An 18,726-nucleotide genomic window follows, 5' to 3' on the forward strand; every position below is an offset into this window, starting at 1 on the left:
ATGTTAATCCCCATACATTACATCATTAGTTTTAGATATAGTGTTCCGTGATTCATTGTGCATAACACCCAGTGCTCCATGCAGAATGTGCCCTCCTCAATACCTATCACCAGGCTAACCCATCCTCCCACCCCCCTCCCCTCTAGAACCCTCACTTTGTTTTTCAGAGTCCATCGTCTCTCATGGTTCGTCTACCCCTCCGATTTCCCCCCCTTCATTCTTCCCCTCCCGCTACCTTCTTCTTCTTTTTTTTTTTTCTTAACATATATTGCATTATTTGTTTCAGAGGTACAGATCTGAGATTCAACAGTCTTGCACAATTCACAGCGCTTACCAGAGCACATACCCTCCCCAGTGTCTATCACCCAGTCACCCCATCCCTCCCACCCCACCCCCCACTCCAGCAACCCTCAGTTTGTTCCCTGCGATTAAGAATTCCTCATATCAGTGAAGTCATATGATACATGTCTTTCTCTGTTTGACTTATTTCGCTCAACATAATATCCTCCAGTTCCATCCACATCGTTGCAAATGGCAAGATCTCATACCTTTTGATGGCTGCATAATATCCCATGGTATATATATACCACATCTTCTTTATCCATTCATCTGTCGATGGACATCTTGGCTCTTTCCACAGTTTGGCTATTGTGGACATTGCTGCTATAAACATCGGGGTGCATGTACCCTTTTGGATCCCTACTTTTGTATCTTTGGGGTAAATACCCAGTAGTGCAATTGCTGGATCATATGGTAGCTCTATTTTCAACTTTTTGAGGAACCTCCATACTGTTTTCCAGAGTGGCTGCACCAACTTGCATTCCCACCAACAGTGTAGGAGGGTTCCCCTTTCTCCGCATCCCCGCCAACATCTGTCGTTTCCTGACTTGTTAATTTTAGCCATTCTGACTGGTGTGAGGTGGTATGTCATTGAGGTTTTGATTTGGATTTCCCTGATGCCGAGGGATATTGAGCACTTTTTCATGTGTCTGTTGGCCATTTGGATGTCTTCTTTGGAAAAATGTCTGTTCTATTTTAAATTTTTTTAATTTAAATTTTAGCATACAATACAGTATTGGTTCTTGGAGTAGAATTCAGTGAATCATCACTTACATATAACACTCAGTGTGCATCACAACAAATGCCCTCTTTAATACCCATTACTCATCTAGGCCATCCCCCATCCACCTCCCTTCATCCACCCTCAGTTTAAGAGCCTCTTAATGACTTGTTTTCCTCCCCCCCTTTTTTCTTTTCCCCCTTCCCATATGTTCACCTGTTTCCTTTTTTAAATTCCACATTTGAAGGAAATCATATGGTATTTGTCTTTCTCTGACTGACTTATTTCACTTAGCATTATACTCTCTAGCTCCATCCATGTTGTTGCAAATGGCAAGATTTCACTTTTTTGATGGTTGAGTAATATTCCATTGTATATATTTACCACATTTTCTTTACCCGTTCATCAGTCGATGGACATTTGGGCTCTTCCCATAAACTGGTTATTGTTGAAAATGCTGCTATAAACATCGGGGTTCATGTGCCCCTTTGAATCCATATCCTTGTATCCTTTAGGTAGGTCATAGGGTAGTTGTATTTTTAACTTTTTAAGGAACAGCCATACTGTTCTCCAGTTTGCATTCCCACCAACAGTGCAAGAGGATTCCCTTTTCTCCACACCCTTGTCAACACCTGTTGTTTCTTGTGTTGTTAATTTTAGCCATTCTGACAGGTGTGAGATGGTATCTCATCGTAGTTTTGATTTGGATTTCTCTGATGTTGAGTGATGTTCAGCATTTTTCATGTGTCTGGTAGCCATCTGGATGTCTTCTTTGGAAAAGTGTCTATTCATGTCTTCTGCCCATTTCTTAACTAGATTATTTGTTTCTGGCATGTTGAGTTTGATAAGTTCTTTATAGATTTTGGATACTAGCCTTTTTTTTTGATAGACATTTGCAAATATCTTCTCCCATTTTGTAGGCTGCCTTTAGTTTTGTTGATTGTTTCCTTTGCTGTGCAGAAGGCTTTTATCTTGGTGAAGTCCCAGTAGTTCATTTTTGCTTTTATTTCCCTTGCCTCTGGAGACGCGTCTAGTAAGAAGTTGTTATGGCCAAGGTCAAAGAGGTTTCTGCCTGTGTTCTCGTCTAGAATTTTGATGGTTTCCTGTCTCACATTTAGGTCTTTCATCAGTTTTGAGTTTATTTTTGTGTATAGTGTAAGAAAGGGGTCCAGTTTCATTCTTCTGCATGTGGCTGTCCAATTTTCCCATCACTATTTGTTGAAGAGACTGTTTTTTCCACTGGGTATTCTTTCCTGCTATGTTGGAAATTAGTAGACCATATAGTTGTAGGTCCATTTCTGGGTTCTTTATTCTTTTCCACTGATCTATGTGTCTGCTATTTTGCCAGTACCATACTGTCTTGATGATTACAGCTTTGTAATACAGCTTAAAGTCCAGAATTGTGATGCCTCCAGCTTTGGTTTTCTTTTTCAATATTCCTTTGGCTATTCAGGGTCTTTTCTGGTGCCATACACATTTTAGTACTGTTCTCGCTCTGAAAAATACTGTTGTTATTTTGATAGGGATTGCATTGAATGTGTAGATAGCTTTGGTAACATAGACATTTTAATAATATTTGCTCTTCCAATCCATGAGCATGGAATGCTTTTCCATTTCTTTGTGTCCTCTTCAATTTCTTTCATAAGTGTTCTATGGTTTTCAGAGTATAAATATTATACCTCTTTAATTAGGTTTATTCCTAGGTATCTTATTGTTTTTGGTGCAATTGCAAATGGGATTGATTCCTTGATTTCTTTTTCCTACTGCTTCATTAATTGGTGTATAGAAATGCAACAGATTTCTGCACATTGATTTCATGTCCTGCACCTTTGCTGAATTCATGTATTAGTTCTAGCAATCAGGTAGTACTTTTAAAAGAAAACATGACTGGGGCCGCCTAGGTGGCTCAGTCGGTTAAGCATCTGCTTTAGGTTCAGGTCATGATCCTGCAGTCCTGGGATCGAGCCCCACATTGGGCTCCCTGCTCAGCCGGGGAAGCCTGCTTCTCCCTCTCCCTCTAAATCGGCCCCCTGCTCATGCTCTCAGTGTCTCTCTCTCTCTCTCTCTCTCTCTCTCACACACACACACACACACACACACATAGAGATAAATAAAAAATCTTTAAAAAAAAGAAAGAAAACCCAACTGTCCTCTTGGACAGACAGTCATCAAATTTCAAATCTCAGGCTTGCAGGGGGAAAAGAAGCTCCCAGTCTTACATTGTTACTTTGTCAGTTTCTCCACTGAAATAACCCTTGTGCCCATAAGGAAATAGGCACAAGAGGTTTATGAGGGGAGAATAATTTTTTTATGAATTTTTATCTTAAAAACTCATGTAAAGTTGTCATTACATTCCACAGTGTGATTAACAAAAAATATTTCAAGTTACTAAACATCAGGAAAAATATGATGCTTTTATAAAGATGTTTAGTGGTTTTCTAAATTTCTTCTTGTTTAAAAAGTACAGAGATAAGTATGAAAAAGATACACTTTTACATATCTAGCCTTTCTTCTTTTACTCTCCACTTGTATTTACCTTTCCCCAAATGCATTGTATAACCAAGAAAGATGATCTTTTTTTATTGTAAGGTTATTAGTCATTTCTCCCCCTTTTTTATGGTAAGGCAAAAGGTGAAGGCAACCTGTACTTACAATGCAGCTATCATGTGCCAGGCACAGGAGGAAGGGCTTAACATGTACTATTTAATGTAATTCTCACAAAAGCCCTTTAGGTTAGAAAGTATCCCCAATCTCCAGATGAGACAAATAGAGCTCAGAGAGCCTTAATGACTGGGACCAAGGTTCAGTGGTGGATGCAGGATTCCAGCCCAGCTCTGCCGGGCTCCAAAGCCCTGCTTAGTTGACATTCATCTTCCAAACAAGGAAAACTAGTCTGTGACTTTTGCATCTCACCTTGGTTCCACAATCCTTGGGGAACTTGCTTAAAGTAGTCAGACACTTTAATGTATTTTCAAGTCTGAGAGACAGACTGAGATGATAGCTCGGTGCTGAAGATTTCTGAGCCTAAATTCCCCATAGGTGAGCTGGCATTTGTAGTCCTATAGCTTATAGTAATCCACTTTTATTTAATTAATTGTGGAACTGTTGAGGAAAAGCAAGTGGTATTCTGGTTTGGGAAACTTCCATTTTTTATGGCAGTGCTTTTCCTTCAGACTCATAAAGCTGAATGTCCTGCATAGGTATAATAAGTGAGCATGGAACCCAGGGGAGGCAAGAAGAAATACAGATGTCGCATGCAAATTCTGAACTTACTTGTTCTCAAAGCAAACCTCTGCTGTTCTTGCACTTAGGCTGTTATTTAGGATGATGTTAGAAACTTCTCAGGTTGTTATTTTTTCTTTCACTGTGCTGTTACAGCCATACAAAGCATGCGTGTATCATATAAGTTAGTTATACAGCATAATAATAAAATGAACACTCATGAGCCCTGATTAAAGAATAAGAGCATTAAAACCAGTTTTTGTTTGTTTACTGCTCTAACTCCAGGACCTGGTATGGTGCCTCGTATGTGATAGACACTTAATATTTTTAAATGAATGCATAAATCAGCTTGTATCCTCCTTCCTTATATCATTAACCACAGTCTCCCCTTAGAAATAACCACTATCCTATATTTGGGGTTTATTATTCCCTTGCGTGAATATGTTATTATGTAGATTATTATGTTATATAGGTAGATAGGTAGGTAGATAGATAGATAGATAGATAGATAGATAGATAGATATAGATATATATTCCCAAAATATATATTGATTACTTTTGCCTTTTTTTTGGAACTGTATGTAATGGAATCATATCATATGTAGGCTATTGTGATTTATGTCTTTTATGCAACATTAGCTTGTGAGATTTACCTATGTGTACCTGTATTCTCTTTCTTGTCATTGCTGAATTGTGGTTTATTGAATGAGCGTGGATTTTTTTAAAGATTTTTATTTATTTGAGAGAGAGATGGTGAGAGAGAGAGAGAGAGAGCATGAGGGGGGAGGGGGGAGGGGGGAGCAGGGAGGGGAGAGTGGGGAGAGGGAGAAACAGGCTCCCCGACAAGCAGGGAGCCCGATCCCAGGACCCTGGGATCATGACCCAAGCCGAAGGCAGACGCTTGACGACTGAGCAACCCAGGCGCCCCCTCTTAGTGGATGTTTATCATTTCTGCTTTTGTAAATAAAGCTGCTATGACCATTCCCACACATGCTTCCCGGTACAAATATGCATGAGTTTCTCTAGGATATAAACCTGGGATAGGGACTCTGGTTGCAATTTTCATTTCCAATACCCAAAGTTCAGCCCATGAGGCAGAACTGAAATGTGCCTTTTGTTCACCCTAGGCCAGGCTCAGTGAGAGTGCTATCCAAAATATTTTGCCAGAAAAAGGAGGGGTAGGTAGGCAGACACCAGCCTGGAGAGTTTAACAGATATCCTTTAGTCAAAATGGGTTGTAATTAGGAAAAGTTCAGATTCTAAAATTGTCTTTATTATTTCTTTTTCTTCTTCCTCCTCTTTTATAGTTATTTTTGTAAATAGTGCATTTTATTAAACTTATATCTAATAAAATATTGATGACTTTCTTCAGTCTTTAAGCACTGATTATAAATTTGATTAGATTATTTTGAACAATTTGAACTGTATTTTAAAATGGATGAAAATTTCTGTTCCTTAAAGGCTCTTTTCAAAAAGACCTCTTATTTGTGCAGGTTTCCATATTGTATATCTAATATTTATTTTCCAATCATATGATAAAAATTATTGTCATTATCATCGTCATCTCATTTACCCGTATATACCTTTATACCTTCCAAGAAACATTCGTGTCTTTAAGGTGCTTCCTCATCTGCAGCAATCTGTACTCTGCTTTATTATATCATCTACTATGTTATTTTACAGTTTCTTGCTTCCTGTCTGTCTTCTCTACTAGATAGTCGGTTTCTTAGAGGCAAGAATAATATATCGATTGTCATGATATCCCCAGCACCTAGCCCTTTGCTTGGTTCATAGGGCTAGGTGCTAGGAGTTGAGTCAATCTAATTTCAACCTTCAATTTTATAACATGGTTAGTCATGGGTTATGAATCGGCACCTTGGAGTCAGACTTACCTAGGATGGAATCTGGCATTCCCACTTATGAGATGAGTGATCTTGAACATGTTCAATTTTCCTGAACATCAGCTTCCTCTTCCTACAATATAGAGATGATACGGAGCTACCTGGCAGGGTTTTGGGGGGAGATTAAGTGAGATGATATATATGAAATGGCCGGGTACATAAAGTGCCTAAATACATGTTTTGTGTTTTTTTTTTTTTTTTACTTTATTTGAATGGCTTTCATTAGTTCCAGAAGTCAAAAAAAGAGGGAAAAGGATGAAGACACTTGCAAAAATAAAAACAAAAAACTTCTGCTTCTCCTTGTTTCATGAATGAGGATGGGGATACATTTTTTACCCAAGGAAATGACATTTTTAGCCAAAGGAATGATGCTCTTAACATTTGGCCCATTTATATATGGGAAGTAAGCTATTTTCCTGTGGAACTTGTGGTCCTGCTAGTCTTGGTTTGGTGGACAAACTCCTGCTGGCTTTCCAAAGTCAAATTAGGAAAAGGAGAGCTTGTCGGGGGGAAAAGATAGGCCACCGTAGCCAGCTGCTGGGTTTGCATATCAGCCAAACTTTTTGAGTGCTTTCTGTTGTACTTGGGACTTGAATAAAGGCTAATATTTGTGTCTTAGAGGTAAAGTGCTTGTCAGCTATGGCTTAAGCAAAAATTTTCTTTGCTCTTGCCCTGCCAGGGCTGATCCATGGTTATTGAGGGGTGGATAACATTTCATGCTTTTTCGGATTATTTATTTTTTGGATTCTGATGACTATGCTGAGCATGATAATCAAAGAGCCATGTGTAGAAAGTGAGAGAATGGCAGGAAGATGATAAGGTAATGAAAACTGTATTGGATTCGGAGCCAGAGATCCTGGGCTTGCTGTCAAATCATTTGGGGTTTCACCTCTCTGAATCTTTCTTCATATGATATAATGAGAAAAAAAAAATGTTTCTCAGAGTTGTTTTGAAGTGTAGAAATCACCCAACACAGCAAGTAGGCTGTCATTAAATTAAGGCTTATTTTCCTTCCTTCCTTCCTTCCTTAGTAAGGAAAAAGTGCTCATAAAAAAATATGGCTGCATTCCTGTAGATGAGAATATGGGCAATTGTCATCTACCTTAGGCAGATTAACCCAGGAGGTACCTCGAGTTTTGTTTTTTTTTTTAAGATTTTATTTATTTATTTATTTGACAGAGACACAGCGAGAGAGGGAACAGAAGCAGGGGGAGTGGGAGAGGGAGAAGCAGACTCCCTGCTGAGCAGGGAGCCTGATGTGGGGCTCGATCCCAGGACCCTGGGATCATGACCCGAGCCGAAGGCAGATGCTTAAGGACTGAGCCACCCAGGCGCCCCCCTCGAGTTTTGTTCAATGCTTAGACATAGAGCATCGGAGAGAAAAAAATGTGACCTATGCTTAGAAGAAATAGGAAGTTTAGACTAGGTGACCCCTGAAGCTCCATCCTAGCCTAAAGACCCTATGAGTATTTTAATGGCCAAGTGTTGAGATGGTAGTGTGAGAAATTTCCAGCATCCCTGTGTATCATTTCCCAACAAGAGCCTCAGCCATAAGGATTCTGCCAGGGGCGCCTGGGTGGCTCAGTCGTTAAATGTCTGGTCATGATCTCAGGGTCCTGGGATCGACGAGCCCCACATCAGGCTCCCTGCTCAGCGGGAAGCCTGCTTCTCCCTCTCCCACTCCCTGTGCTTGTGTTCCCTCTCTCGCTGTGTCTCTCTCTGTCAAATAAATAAATAAATAAAATCTTTAAAAAGATAAGGATTCTGCTACTTTGTGTTGTAGAATGGTGAGGGGATGTTCACGTGATCTACAAGAGATGGCTAAGGAAAGTGAAGGAATGGGGGGGAGGGGAAGACCAAATCAGACTGGTATGATAACACGAATCGTGATCCCTCACTTGTGTATTCATTTTAAAGGATTTTTATCCTTTTATACAATTTATACTGCCACTCAGAACAGTAGCTCAGTAGGATGGGCAATATTATTGACAGGTGAGAGTGAGGCTCAGAGCAAAGCATGCCAAACTGTTTTGCTAAGACTTGTTTTGCCTTAGATCTCCTTTTGGATAAGGGAAGGCCATAGAGCTGGGTTCATACCATTTAACTGCTCTGAAATTTTTGCCAGAGCCACCTTAAGTTAGATACCTTAACCTCAGGTTTCTGTCTTCATCCTTCCTTCATGTAAACTTAGCCCATGAGACTGGCTGATCCCAGAGAACTTCTTGAATTCCTTAGCAGGATGCAAAAAGGCTCTGTCTACATGACAGGAAACCCTACAAACATCATCCCTAGAAGTACCAGAAAAATCAGCTTCACACTGACTCAATTAAGTAAGGAATAATTTTATTTTATAAAAATTAATAATTTACACATGTAAGTTTACTCCTGAAGACCTCAGACTTCTGTGCTCTTATCTCTGCCAGCCACTGCCATTTATTGCATTGTTTCTCATGTGTCTTTTCAGTTTGGAGACTGCCAGGGACCATGTTCTACCCATTGACTATTACTTTCCACCCCAGAAGACCTGCCTGATCTGCGGTGATGAAGCTTCTGGCTGTCACTATGGAGCTCTCACTTGTGGAAGCTGCAAAGTCTTCTTTAAAAGAGCCGCTGAAGGTAAAGGGTCTTGCACACTCACTTCTTTTTCCCTCTCTCCTTTATCTTCTATAGAAAGACACCAATCTTCCAGAGCCCAGGATTTTATCATCTCAGAGACAAGGTCACTGGTGGGACCCTCTCAAAGAACCTAAAAACCTGAAGAAGAAGGTTTTGTTGTTGTTGTTGTTTTTGTTTTTTGTTTTTTTCTAATTTGCTGGTCCCCTGGTTTTGGCAACCTTGGTAGTACAGGCAATGTAGTCAATGACGGTGATCCTATCTGGTGCTTAGAGCTTGGGGCAGTCTTAGGAATGGAAGAAAATAAATGATTCGAAAAGTTTTAACTCCTTCCCTGTTTGTGTTTCACTCTGCTGTGTAGTGAGGGGGAAAAATGTCTTGATTAGAGAAGTTAGAAGTGGAGAAACCCCAACTGAGTCCCCACCCATTCTCTATAGTGTATATGGGAGTGTTCCTTCACAAAGTCTCCTTGGCCTCAGCCCCAGAAAGGAAGTGTTCTTGCTGTTCAGCAGACCATCAGTCTGGGCGCCTGCTCCCTCCTGCTGCTGGCTCATTGGGACTTCTTTGCATCAATAGCCCCTAGGTAAATAGGGAGCCCGAGTGATAAAAACTCCTTTATTCTCTCCATAGACTTTTCCTCAGGGCCTATCCATTGGTATAGCACCTCATGCTAAATTGCATCTTATATTTGGCTAAGCAGGCTCAAGCCCTGGCTCCTTAGTCTTACTTAGCTTAGAACCATTCATGTCTGATCAGCTCCTAGAGGTGCTCAGCCTACATGCTACAGCAAGAACTCCCATTTCCAGACTTCCCATATATGCTAGTGATTCCTTCCTTCCCAATCAACCTGGGCTCAGACCTCCTACTCATCCTCTTCATTCCCCATCCTGTACTAAGGGCTTCTTTTCTCAAGGGGACACTGATAAGCAGCCCCTAGACAGAGATGCTCTGCTCTGGGGGCAAACCCAGTTGCCAAACACCAGTATCTACTCCTATTTCCACTTTCCACAAAGGAAATACTTCCTGCCAAAACCTTTCCTTCTCTCTCACTGGCCTAGAGGTGTTGAGTTCCAAGTCAGAACCAAAACAGTCTTGCCTTAGTTAAGGGCTACAAACCCTGAGGACACTCTTAAAAGTGGCAGGTATATAAGCCACACCTTTCACCGGAAACATCCACCAGAGGACAACAGAAGCTCCAAGCAGTTCTTAGCCTTTAGATAAAAGGTGCAAAGCAGGTCCTTTACTGGTTTTTCCATTGACAGCCAATTGGAATGGTTGCCTTTTCATCATTTTAGACTGGTGGCAGGAATACTTACAAAACAGAAAATTGTTATTTTGTTTTCTTCCAGTCCCCAAAGCAACAAGGAGAGAGCTAGCTTTTAGTGTTACTGAAAACATGCTGCATGTTCCTTCCTACCCCCAAGTGGCCTATTGCTACTGCTTGTGCTGAGCTAGTATAAGGTCCAGGGCCCCAGTACCTAGACCTGGGCGGTTTAGAAAGAGACACAGAAAGCAGTTCCTGCCTTTCTTAAGAGTACTTACAGAAGGATGGCTGTCAGAAAAGAAAGTGAGGAACAGCCCAAAGACAGCAGATCCCCCGCCCCCCCAGTTTCCCCAGTGAGAATGTGCTTCCTCCCCCAACCCCAGCATCCAGTAGGCCCTGCCTGTAGAGCAGAGAATATACCAGAGCCCTCATCTAGGGATGGTGGGTCAGTAAGCCCAGGCACCCAGTAATAGCAGCCGTATCAGTTGGGGAAAGAGTTCAAGTACGCAACTGAACAAGCAAACTCAACAGTCAGATCGATTCGATTGTAGTTGATGCTGCCTCTGGGCTTTACAAATCTGGGTCACAATATTGTTATTTTTGGAAAACTGGGAAAGTGATCAAACGTATTGTAAAAAGGACTATTTTGCTGTCATAACATATCCCACATGGGAGCTTTCTGCCGAAGTTAGGGCTGAAGGAGGGAGAAGGGCAGAATGGCAGTTGTCAGGGCTTCCTGGGAGGAGCTGGGCTAGATGTGGGTCTTGTGCTATTTGAGAATAAAGAAGCGGAAAGGGGTACTCACTCAACATACAGAATACTGGGAAATCCAGCAAGATCTCAAAATGCTCTAGACCCTAGAATTGCTTAAGTTAGGGAAACTTGGTAATATTTTCTTTGAGAAAATGAGCCTCTGAGCTCATGGGGCCAAATACTCTCGACTGCTTAAAGTACAGAAAGCCACAAATGGATTTCTTGAAAGGCTACAAACCCCTTGGTTCCTTTGGAATATGAACCCCAGGTTCCAGTCCTGAGTCCTTTGAGGGATAGAAGGTGGTTAAACACACACACACACACACACACACACACACACACACAAGAAAAACAAAGCAAAGCAAAAAAAAAAAAAAGGCATTTTTCTTTCTCCTCCCACCTGTAAAGCTTGTTGGCTGGAGTTTACTTCTGTCATTATCTCCGTTTGAAGGCAAGGGGCTGTCTTATTATCCACAGAGAACATTTATTGATTTGTTTTTTTCCCCCATTTTTACAATGTGTCCTTATCACCCCAATGGCCTTTATGAAAGTGATTCTGAATCTGCCTTGTTGAAACTTGGAATTCCACCTGTCTTGGAGAGAGTAGGAACACAAATCTTTCTTTTCCTCATTTGTTTGTTGTCAGTTAAGTCAGACTGAGTATTCAGAGTGTTGATTACCACTTTATTCATGGTTTCAGAAATCTCTAGACTGGGCACAGGTACAAGACTTAAAAGCCTGGCACGTCAGACAGAAATCCATTTCTAGCTTTGGTAGTTCATAAAGCATGAGGTTTTAATGCTGTCACTGGTGCAAGGCTCAGCACAGAGTCAATTGTAATCTAGCCAGGTTTTCCTATTGAGAAGGAAGAGGAGGGAGCCCCACATTTTCTCATTGTCAGTGATTCTGAGAGTTTGGGGTGACGATTAGGCTAGTCAGGGAGGTAGCTGCATATTTTGAGATTTAAAAAAAATGATGATGCTAGGCCATGGGGGTAAAATCACTAAAATCTGGCTGATGAAAACTCAGTGTTTGTCTGTGTCTGTGTGTGCGCATGTGCATACATGCTCGTGCAGTTGGAGGATGTTCTGTGGGCTAGAAACAGGCATAAGGAGAATCAGCTAGTTGGTGGGGTGATGGGATGAGCAGGGAGGTGACAAGGGAAGGCATGTTGAATGCCATCTAAAAGGCCAGGAAATCAAAGGAAGGTGATGCCCATACACAGAAGTACGGGCTCAGAGGGGTTTTAGTTGTCTGGCTTTGAATAATTAATTTTCCTATTTAGACATAAATTTTCTGTCTGTAAAATAAGGGACTTAAGCTAGATTTTTTTTTTTTTTTTTTTTTTAGAGAGAGAGTGTGAGCTTGAGTGGGGGGAAGGAGAAGAGAGAGAGAATCCCAAGCAGGCTCCACGCCCAGTGTGGAGCCCGATGCCGGGCTCGATTTCATGACCCCGAGATCATGACCTGAGCCAAAACCAAGAGCCGGATGCTTAATAGACTGAGCCACCCAGGTGCCCCTAAATATTTTTAATATGCCTTTCTAGCTTTGACTTTTTATGATGGTTCTACAAATTATATACATCATCACTGTCAAAACTATTACATTAGCAAACAAACATGTGTTTCTACCTATATGCACTTTTGATTTTGCCTTCTTGACAGTTGGTGAACCCTAGCTCCCATTCTTTTAAAAATCAATTTTCAGGTGAGGATAGAGGCAGCTGAGAAAGTGCACTATGGATGGGCTAGGTTAAAATTCAGGACTCCGAGATTCCCCCTTCCCCCAGCATTGTGACCATAGTTGGATAACTTCCTTTCTTTTCCATTTTCTCATCTGGACAATCAGGACATAAATCCCCATCTCTACCACATCATGTTTCAAAGAGGGTTAATTAGTTCATCATGTGCTCTGTGTGCTCAAGAATTTACTATTTTTCAGACATTTTCTAGTAAAACGTTGGAGATTGTACATCCATTTGTTTTGTACACATGGAGTGCTGTTTGGTACACATCATAAAATTGAAACTGTAGTTTACATTCTGGACTCAAAGAATTACACCATCGTCACTGATGTTTACAATATGTCCCAATTTAGTATTCTTGGCGAATTTTATATAAGTATGGCTTTGATTCCCTCTCTCACCCCAGGTTTTTGTGAGGGAAGAAATGTAAGTGAACCCTCATTGAACTCTCTCTGTCCTTTAAATCCACTCTTTCCCACCTCAACTCATGTGGAATTGAATATTACTTCTTGTTTGGAGTCTTGCAGAGAGTTTTTCGTGTCTTTCAGTGTCCTCTTCACTCCCTGGCTTTTTGAGTAACATTTCCCAGGGACAAATTAACTATGCTAGAAAGATCTGCTTGCAGCTTCAACAGAGCCTTGATCAGGTATATTTGGCCAAGAAATTGACTGATCCTGATTGCACCGATCCTAGATAACTTTTCACAAAGTTCCTCTTATCTTTTATCCATCTCGGGTTTTTCTAAATGTCAAAGCCAGACTTTAGATCAGGGGGTCCGCCAGATTTTTCTGTAAAGGACCAGATAGTAAATATTGTAGGCTTTGTGGACCATATGGTCTCTGACTCAACTACTTAACTCTGCCTTTGTAGCCTGAAAGCAGCCCTAGACAATATGTAACATAAGCTAATGGGTGTGGCTGTATTACAATAAAACTTGACTTTCAATTAATTTTCACATGCCATTCAATATATATATATATATTTTTGATATTTTTCAGCCATTTAAAATCTAAAAATCATTCTCAGCTCTTGATCCACACAGAAACAAATGGCACTCTCTAGATTATCTAATTTTAAACATTCTTCCGAGTGGCCAAAGTTTGCATGTCTTGTTTGTCCAGAATGCCTGGTCTGGTGGCCTCTGGGTCTTGAGCATTATTTTAGTAAACCAGAAAAAATGTAAATTAATATAGGGATGCTAGAAGAGGACACTTTTTTTTTCTAATGATCTAGTAGCTCACTCCCCTTTACAATACACAGAAATTGAAAATATTTCATATGTTTTCTAGACTTTTGCACTGTAAGCTTGTGGATAGCTATGAAATATATATGAATGAGTTTTGCTCGATGCCACATAAAACCCAGATGGTAAAGAGGAAGGACTTTGGAGACTATCTGATACTAAGTGGTTTGGAAAAACTCTCTGTCTGATAGAAAGCAGAGCCCAGGTGGTCAGCTGAGTTATGGATCTGCCATATATTGCCCCATAATTCTTTGTCTTTACACATTGGCTGGCTTAATTCTGGTTGTCCCCATAACAAGACTAGACCACAGGCCTTCAGAATAAATAATTTAGCTCTGTAACGCATTGCAGTTGATATCCACTCGTCTCTTTATTAGTGCCCAGTTTGGGAGCCATGTCAAGAATTTGCCATTGCTGGGCACCCACGTGGCTCAGTTGGTTAAGTGATTGCCTTCGGCTCAGGTCATGGTCCGGGAGTCCCAGGATCGAGTCCCGCGTCGGGCTCCCTGCTCAGCGGGGAGTCTGCTTCTTCCTCTGACTCTACCCCCTCTTGTGTGCTCTCTCTTTCTCTCAAATAAATAAATAAAATCTTAAAAAAACTAAATTTCAAAAAAAAAATTTGCCATTGCTGTTATATAGTGCTCTGTGCCTGTTTATTTATAGCATGTACATTTTATGAAGTAATGATTAACAAGAAGTTGCTATGTCACTTGCAAGATCCTCTGAATCCATTGCCTGCTTTCCATCTTGTGTTACTATTCCCCAATCTGTTATATTTTTAAAGCCCATATACTCTAGCCAGAACTTTTTTTCCTCTCCTTCACAGAATCTCTTGGTAATTGTGAAACTGTGTGTGGTAGATCTTTGCAGTTTGGCTTCTGTTGAAAGGGTAAATGTTAGAACCACATTTTCTCCAAAGGTAGGAGTTATTTCTTACTTCTGTGGCCTCTAGTCCCATAGCAAGAAACACACTATCCTTCAAAATGATCGAACTCTGTGATGAGCCATTATTTCACCAAACAATCCCTTCAGTTATAATAGCTATGTGTGCATACTTCTGGAACCTATTATTCAGGTGTCTACACTCCTTTTCATGGCTAGGCAACTGCTCCCAGCATTTCAAGTAAGCAGGTGAGCTTGTACCTGCCAGAAGAGTGTAGAGAAGAAGAAACTTCCTCCTATACAAAAGAAGAAACAGATTTGGGAGGTGAATGAATCTTTATAAAGGGAATAAATATTAGAATTCTCAGTCCCTTTGCTTCCAGGCTTTGTTGCAGTTCCTAGGGCACCTCAGTGGAATCTCCTCAGCTCCTGGCTAGACTAGGGCCTGTCTTCTACTGAATGCCTCATAAGAACAGGCCTGGTAGTAATCTGCTCGTGCATTCAGCCAGTAAACATTTACTGGGTGCTTACTACGTATGGGGTATTGGGCTCACATACTCAAGATATAGAGCTTTCCTCAAAGAGCTTAGTGACCATAATCCTGGAAATCTTTTTTTTTTTTTTTTTGAGAGAGAGAGAGAGAGCATGCATGTGCAAGTGGAGGGGAGGGAGAGAGAGAGAGAGAGAGAATCTTAAGCAGGCTCTTCACCTGGCCCAGAGCCTGACCCGGGACTCCCATCTCGTGACCCTGAGATCATGACCTGAACCGAAATCAAGAGTCAGATGCTTAACTGACTGAGACACCCAGGTGCCCCGATCCTGGACATCTTTAAATCTCTTCAATGAATGCAGGGCCACAATATTCACTGCTCATTTGAACTTCACAATCATCTGGGACAGAAGGCAAAGTCATCCTTGTGGTTGTCCACATAAGCACAAACTGAGGCATTGCCAGTTAATCAACAGATCGTAAATGGAATAGCTGGAATTTGATTCCAGGTGTTCTGAGTCCAAAGTCACTCTGCTATAGCGCAGCTGCCCCTCAAATATAAAAACATACTAACCCAAAGTAGAAAGAAAGGGTTATGCCTAGGCAAACAAGAAAAGCAACAGTGAAGAGGAACAACAGAGTCAGAAATGACAGAAAGAAGTTAAGAAAGACATAAGTATTGTGGGGAGAAACCAAGGAGCCACTGAGTAGCACTAACTTGACAGGAGCTTGTCTTCCAAAGAAAGCCCCAAATACTTAAAAAGAGCTGGTGGCTCATCAGCAGCTTCTTCATCAGGTAAGGCGAGGGAGATGCGAGCCATACTGCTTTCACCACCTCCTACTTTTCATAAGGAAAATTCTGATTCTGATACAACCAGCCTTGCTGGCTTTTAATTCACTCTCATCACACAGTCACAGAACAGAAAGCATAAAAGGTGTTAACCTTTTCGCAAGAGAATTTTGTTCATTAACAAGCTAAGGGAAGAGCTCAGAGACAGAGCATATGCATACAAATGGTAGAGGCCTGATTCCTTGACCCTTGGCTTTGAGCCTTCTCAGAATGTACCGCAGAATGTTTTCCATGGGGCCAGGAACAAGAGAAATTTATTTTCCTCCCCTTGGATGTCAGAAACAAAAAAAAATGCTATATTTTAGGACAGAGGTAGAAGGTCACAAAGTCTTGTTGTCTTTTAAAATTGCTGTTTGATGAAAAGACAAAAGATTTGCAGTGCCTGCAGTCACAGGCTCTTAAAATGCTAATCTTTTAAAACTTGAAGAAAAGAAACAGAAATCTAAAAATCTGACCAAGCCATTTTATGGACAAGGAAACTGAGGCTGAGAGAGGAAATGGCTTTTCCAGGTTCACAGAACATATAACTGGCAGAAATTAGGGCTTCCTAGAGATTTCTTGTTTCTTATCTGAGGGGCTCTCTGGCCTCACAGCCAGTTGGTAGAGTCACAGAGATTGTTACCTTGAAACCCCTAAGAATTATGTGAGGCAGCAAAATAAACATTTAGAACAACCCTTGGCTCCCAGAAAGTGCTCAGCCCCTGTGAGTCCCCTCTGCTTCTACCACGTGTAAGAGCATCTTTGTTAAGTATATGTTTTTCCCTTCAGCAGGGGAACGAGTACTAATGCTAGTCTATAGTAGAAGGGCTCTATGAGACATTTTATGGTATGAAGATTCTTGCAAGGTCTCATGTGTATAAATGTGTATGGATTTTTTGGGGGGGCAGGAAGAGTTTCATAGCATGAGTTGTTTTACCTGGAACATTTGAGAAGGCTCCACAGAAAAGTTAAGGATTGATTTAGGTCTGGAGGGATGCATAATAATTTGCTAGGTACAAAAAGGTAGGAAGGGAACTTCAGGAAGAGGGAACAGACTAACCAAAGACAGGGCTACATGAAAGCAAGAGGCTTATTTGGGAAACATTATACAGTGCAGAGGTGGTTAAGTTCCCTTTATCACATGCAGCAGGTCCCTTGACCAGCCTTCAGTCAGCCTTTTGTGCCTGCCCCACCCCATGCCGAGCTATGCATTCCTGTTCTACTCTAATCTCTGAGCTTTTTGGAAGTAGGCTGCTGTCTAGGTAGTGGAACAAGAAGCAACGCAAGAGCGCCAGAGGGGCTCTGGTTCTGCCATTGACTTATCATGAGGCCTTAGGCATGTCTCATTCCATCTTTGCATCACAAAACCTCCATCTGAATAATAAAGTGGTTGGACTGTATGGTTTTGAAGAATTTAACAGTAAATCTCTAACAATCTAAATATTTAAAATAAATATCTAAAATCTTATGGATACTACAGATGTGTCCTTTTGTCAGTGGTTCGCTTTATTATGCATCAGCCATGGGAAATGGGTAGACCTGAGTTCAGTCCCAAGTCACTTAACTTCTCTGTGTTTCTGTGAGGAGAGTAATAGCTCACATGGCTATTGTAAGAACTAAATGATGTGTAACACAGCTCCTGGTGCCCAGTAAGTTTTGGTCCCTTCTCCTGGAGTGAAGCCTTAGTCACTGGCATGCATACACTTATGGTGTCCTCTGGGTAGCCAGAAAGGAAAGATGGGAAATGGTATTTGTGGTAGTCCCCTGGTTAATGTAAGGTTTCCGGACACACACACACACACACACACACACACACCTCTTCAGTGTTACTTAATTACTGATCAGAAGGGCCAATAGTATTTGTATAAGAATATAGCAAAGGTTAGTCTCTTCCTTCCTTCTTTGCCTTCCAGGGCACTGTGTGTAACATTCCCCAGACAGCTAAGCAAGCATATGTTTCATTGCATCTCCTGGCTTCCAGGCTTTGGACTTGAAGGTGTTCGAGCTTTCTGTGTGTCTTCATCCTCAAGACTTGTCTGACCTCCCTGGTAAGCAGGTCCACAGCCATAGGCCAGGAGAAAAGCTAACAAAGGTCGTAAATTATCCTCCATGTTCTTCAGCCATTGGTTTCCCTTGTCCAGCCAGAGGCATGTTTTAAAGTATGTTGAGGCCAGATTCAATAGAAACCTGAGCCAGCACCTGTGTAAATAAAATTTTAAGGCCTCTTTTCCTGAAGCCGGATGGATATTTTTTGAAACCAAGCCAGGTTGTCTTTTATGTAGAGTGCTGCCTTCTCTATTATTGGTGCCTTGGACCTCTTGGAGGAATCTGGTTTGGATGTAGTGTTATTATTTTGGTGGTGGTGGTGGTGGTTGTTGTTGTTTGGGGTAAGGGGGATTTCTTTCAAAAATAGGATAATGTCTTGGTATGACCTATGACTCTACTGTGTTTAAAATGAACACTGGGGAGGGCGCCTGGGTGGCTCAGTAGGTTAAGCGACTGCCTTCGGCTCAGGTCATGATCCTGGAGTCCCAGGATCGAGTCCCGCATCGGGCTCCCTGCTCGGCAGGGAGTCTGCTTCTCCCTCTCCCACTCCCCGTTTGTGTTCCCTCTCTCGCTGTGTCTTCCTCTGTCAAATAAATAAATAAAATCTTTAAAAAAAAAATAAAATAAAATAAAATGAACACTGGGGATATGCTGGAATTCATTCTGCTTCCCATAGATT

The 18,726-nt window shown here is 41.3% G+C and overlaps 1 protein-coding gene across 1 annotated transcript in view; it reads left to right on the top strand.

Moving 5' to 3' along the window:
- The window catches only part of AR (androgen receptor), a 184,605-nt gene that overhangs the window by 102,731 nt on the left and 63,148 nt on the right, over positions 1 to 18,726 (top strand). Inside the window, exon 2 of the mRNA XM_064574170.1 lies at positions 8,648 to 8,799. Coding sequence (XP_064430240.1) covers positions 8,648 to 8,799 — 152 coding nt within the window. The remainder of the gene's footprint in view (positions 1 to 8,647; positions 8,800 to 18,726) is intronic.

This window comes from Mirounga angustirostris, unplaced genomic scaffold (genome assembly GCF_029215605.1).
Source record: "Mirounga angustirostris isolate CCGP_5_RB_7025 unplaced genomic scaffold, mMirAng1.0.hap1 SCAF_11, whole genome shotgun sequence".
In the NCBI taxonomy this organism is placed as follows: domain Eukaryota; kingdom Metazoa; phylum Chordata; class Mammalia; order Carnivora; family Phocidae; genus Mirounga; species Mirounga angustirostris.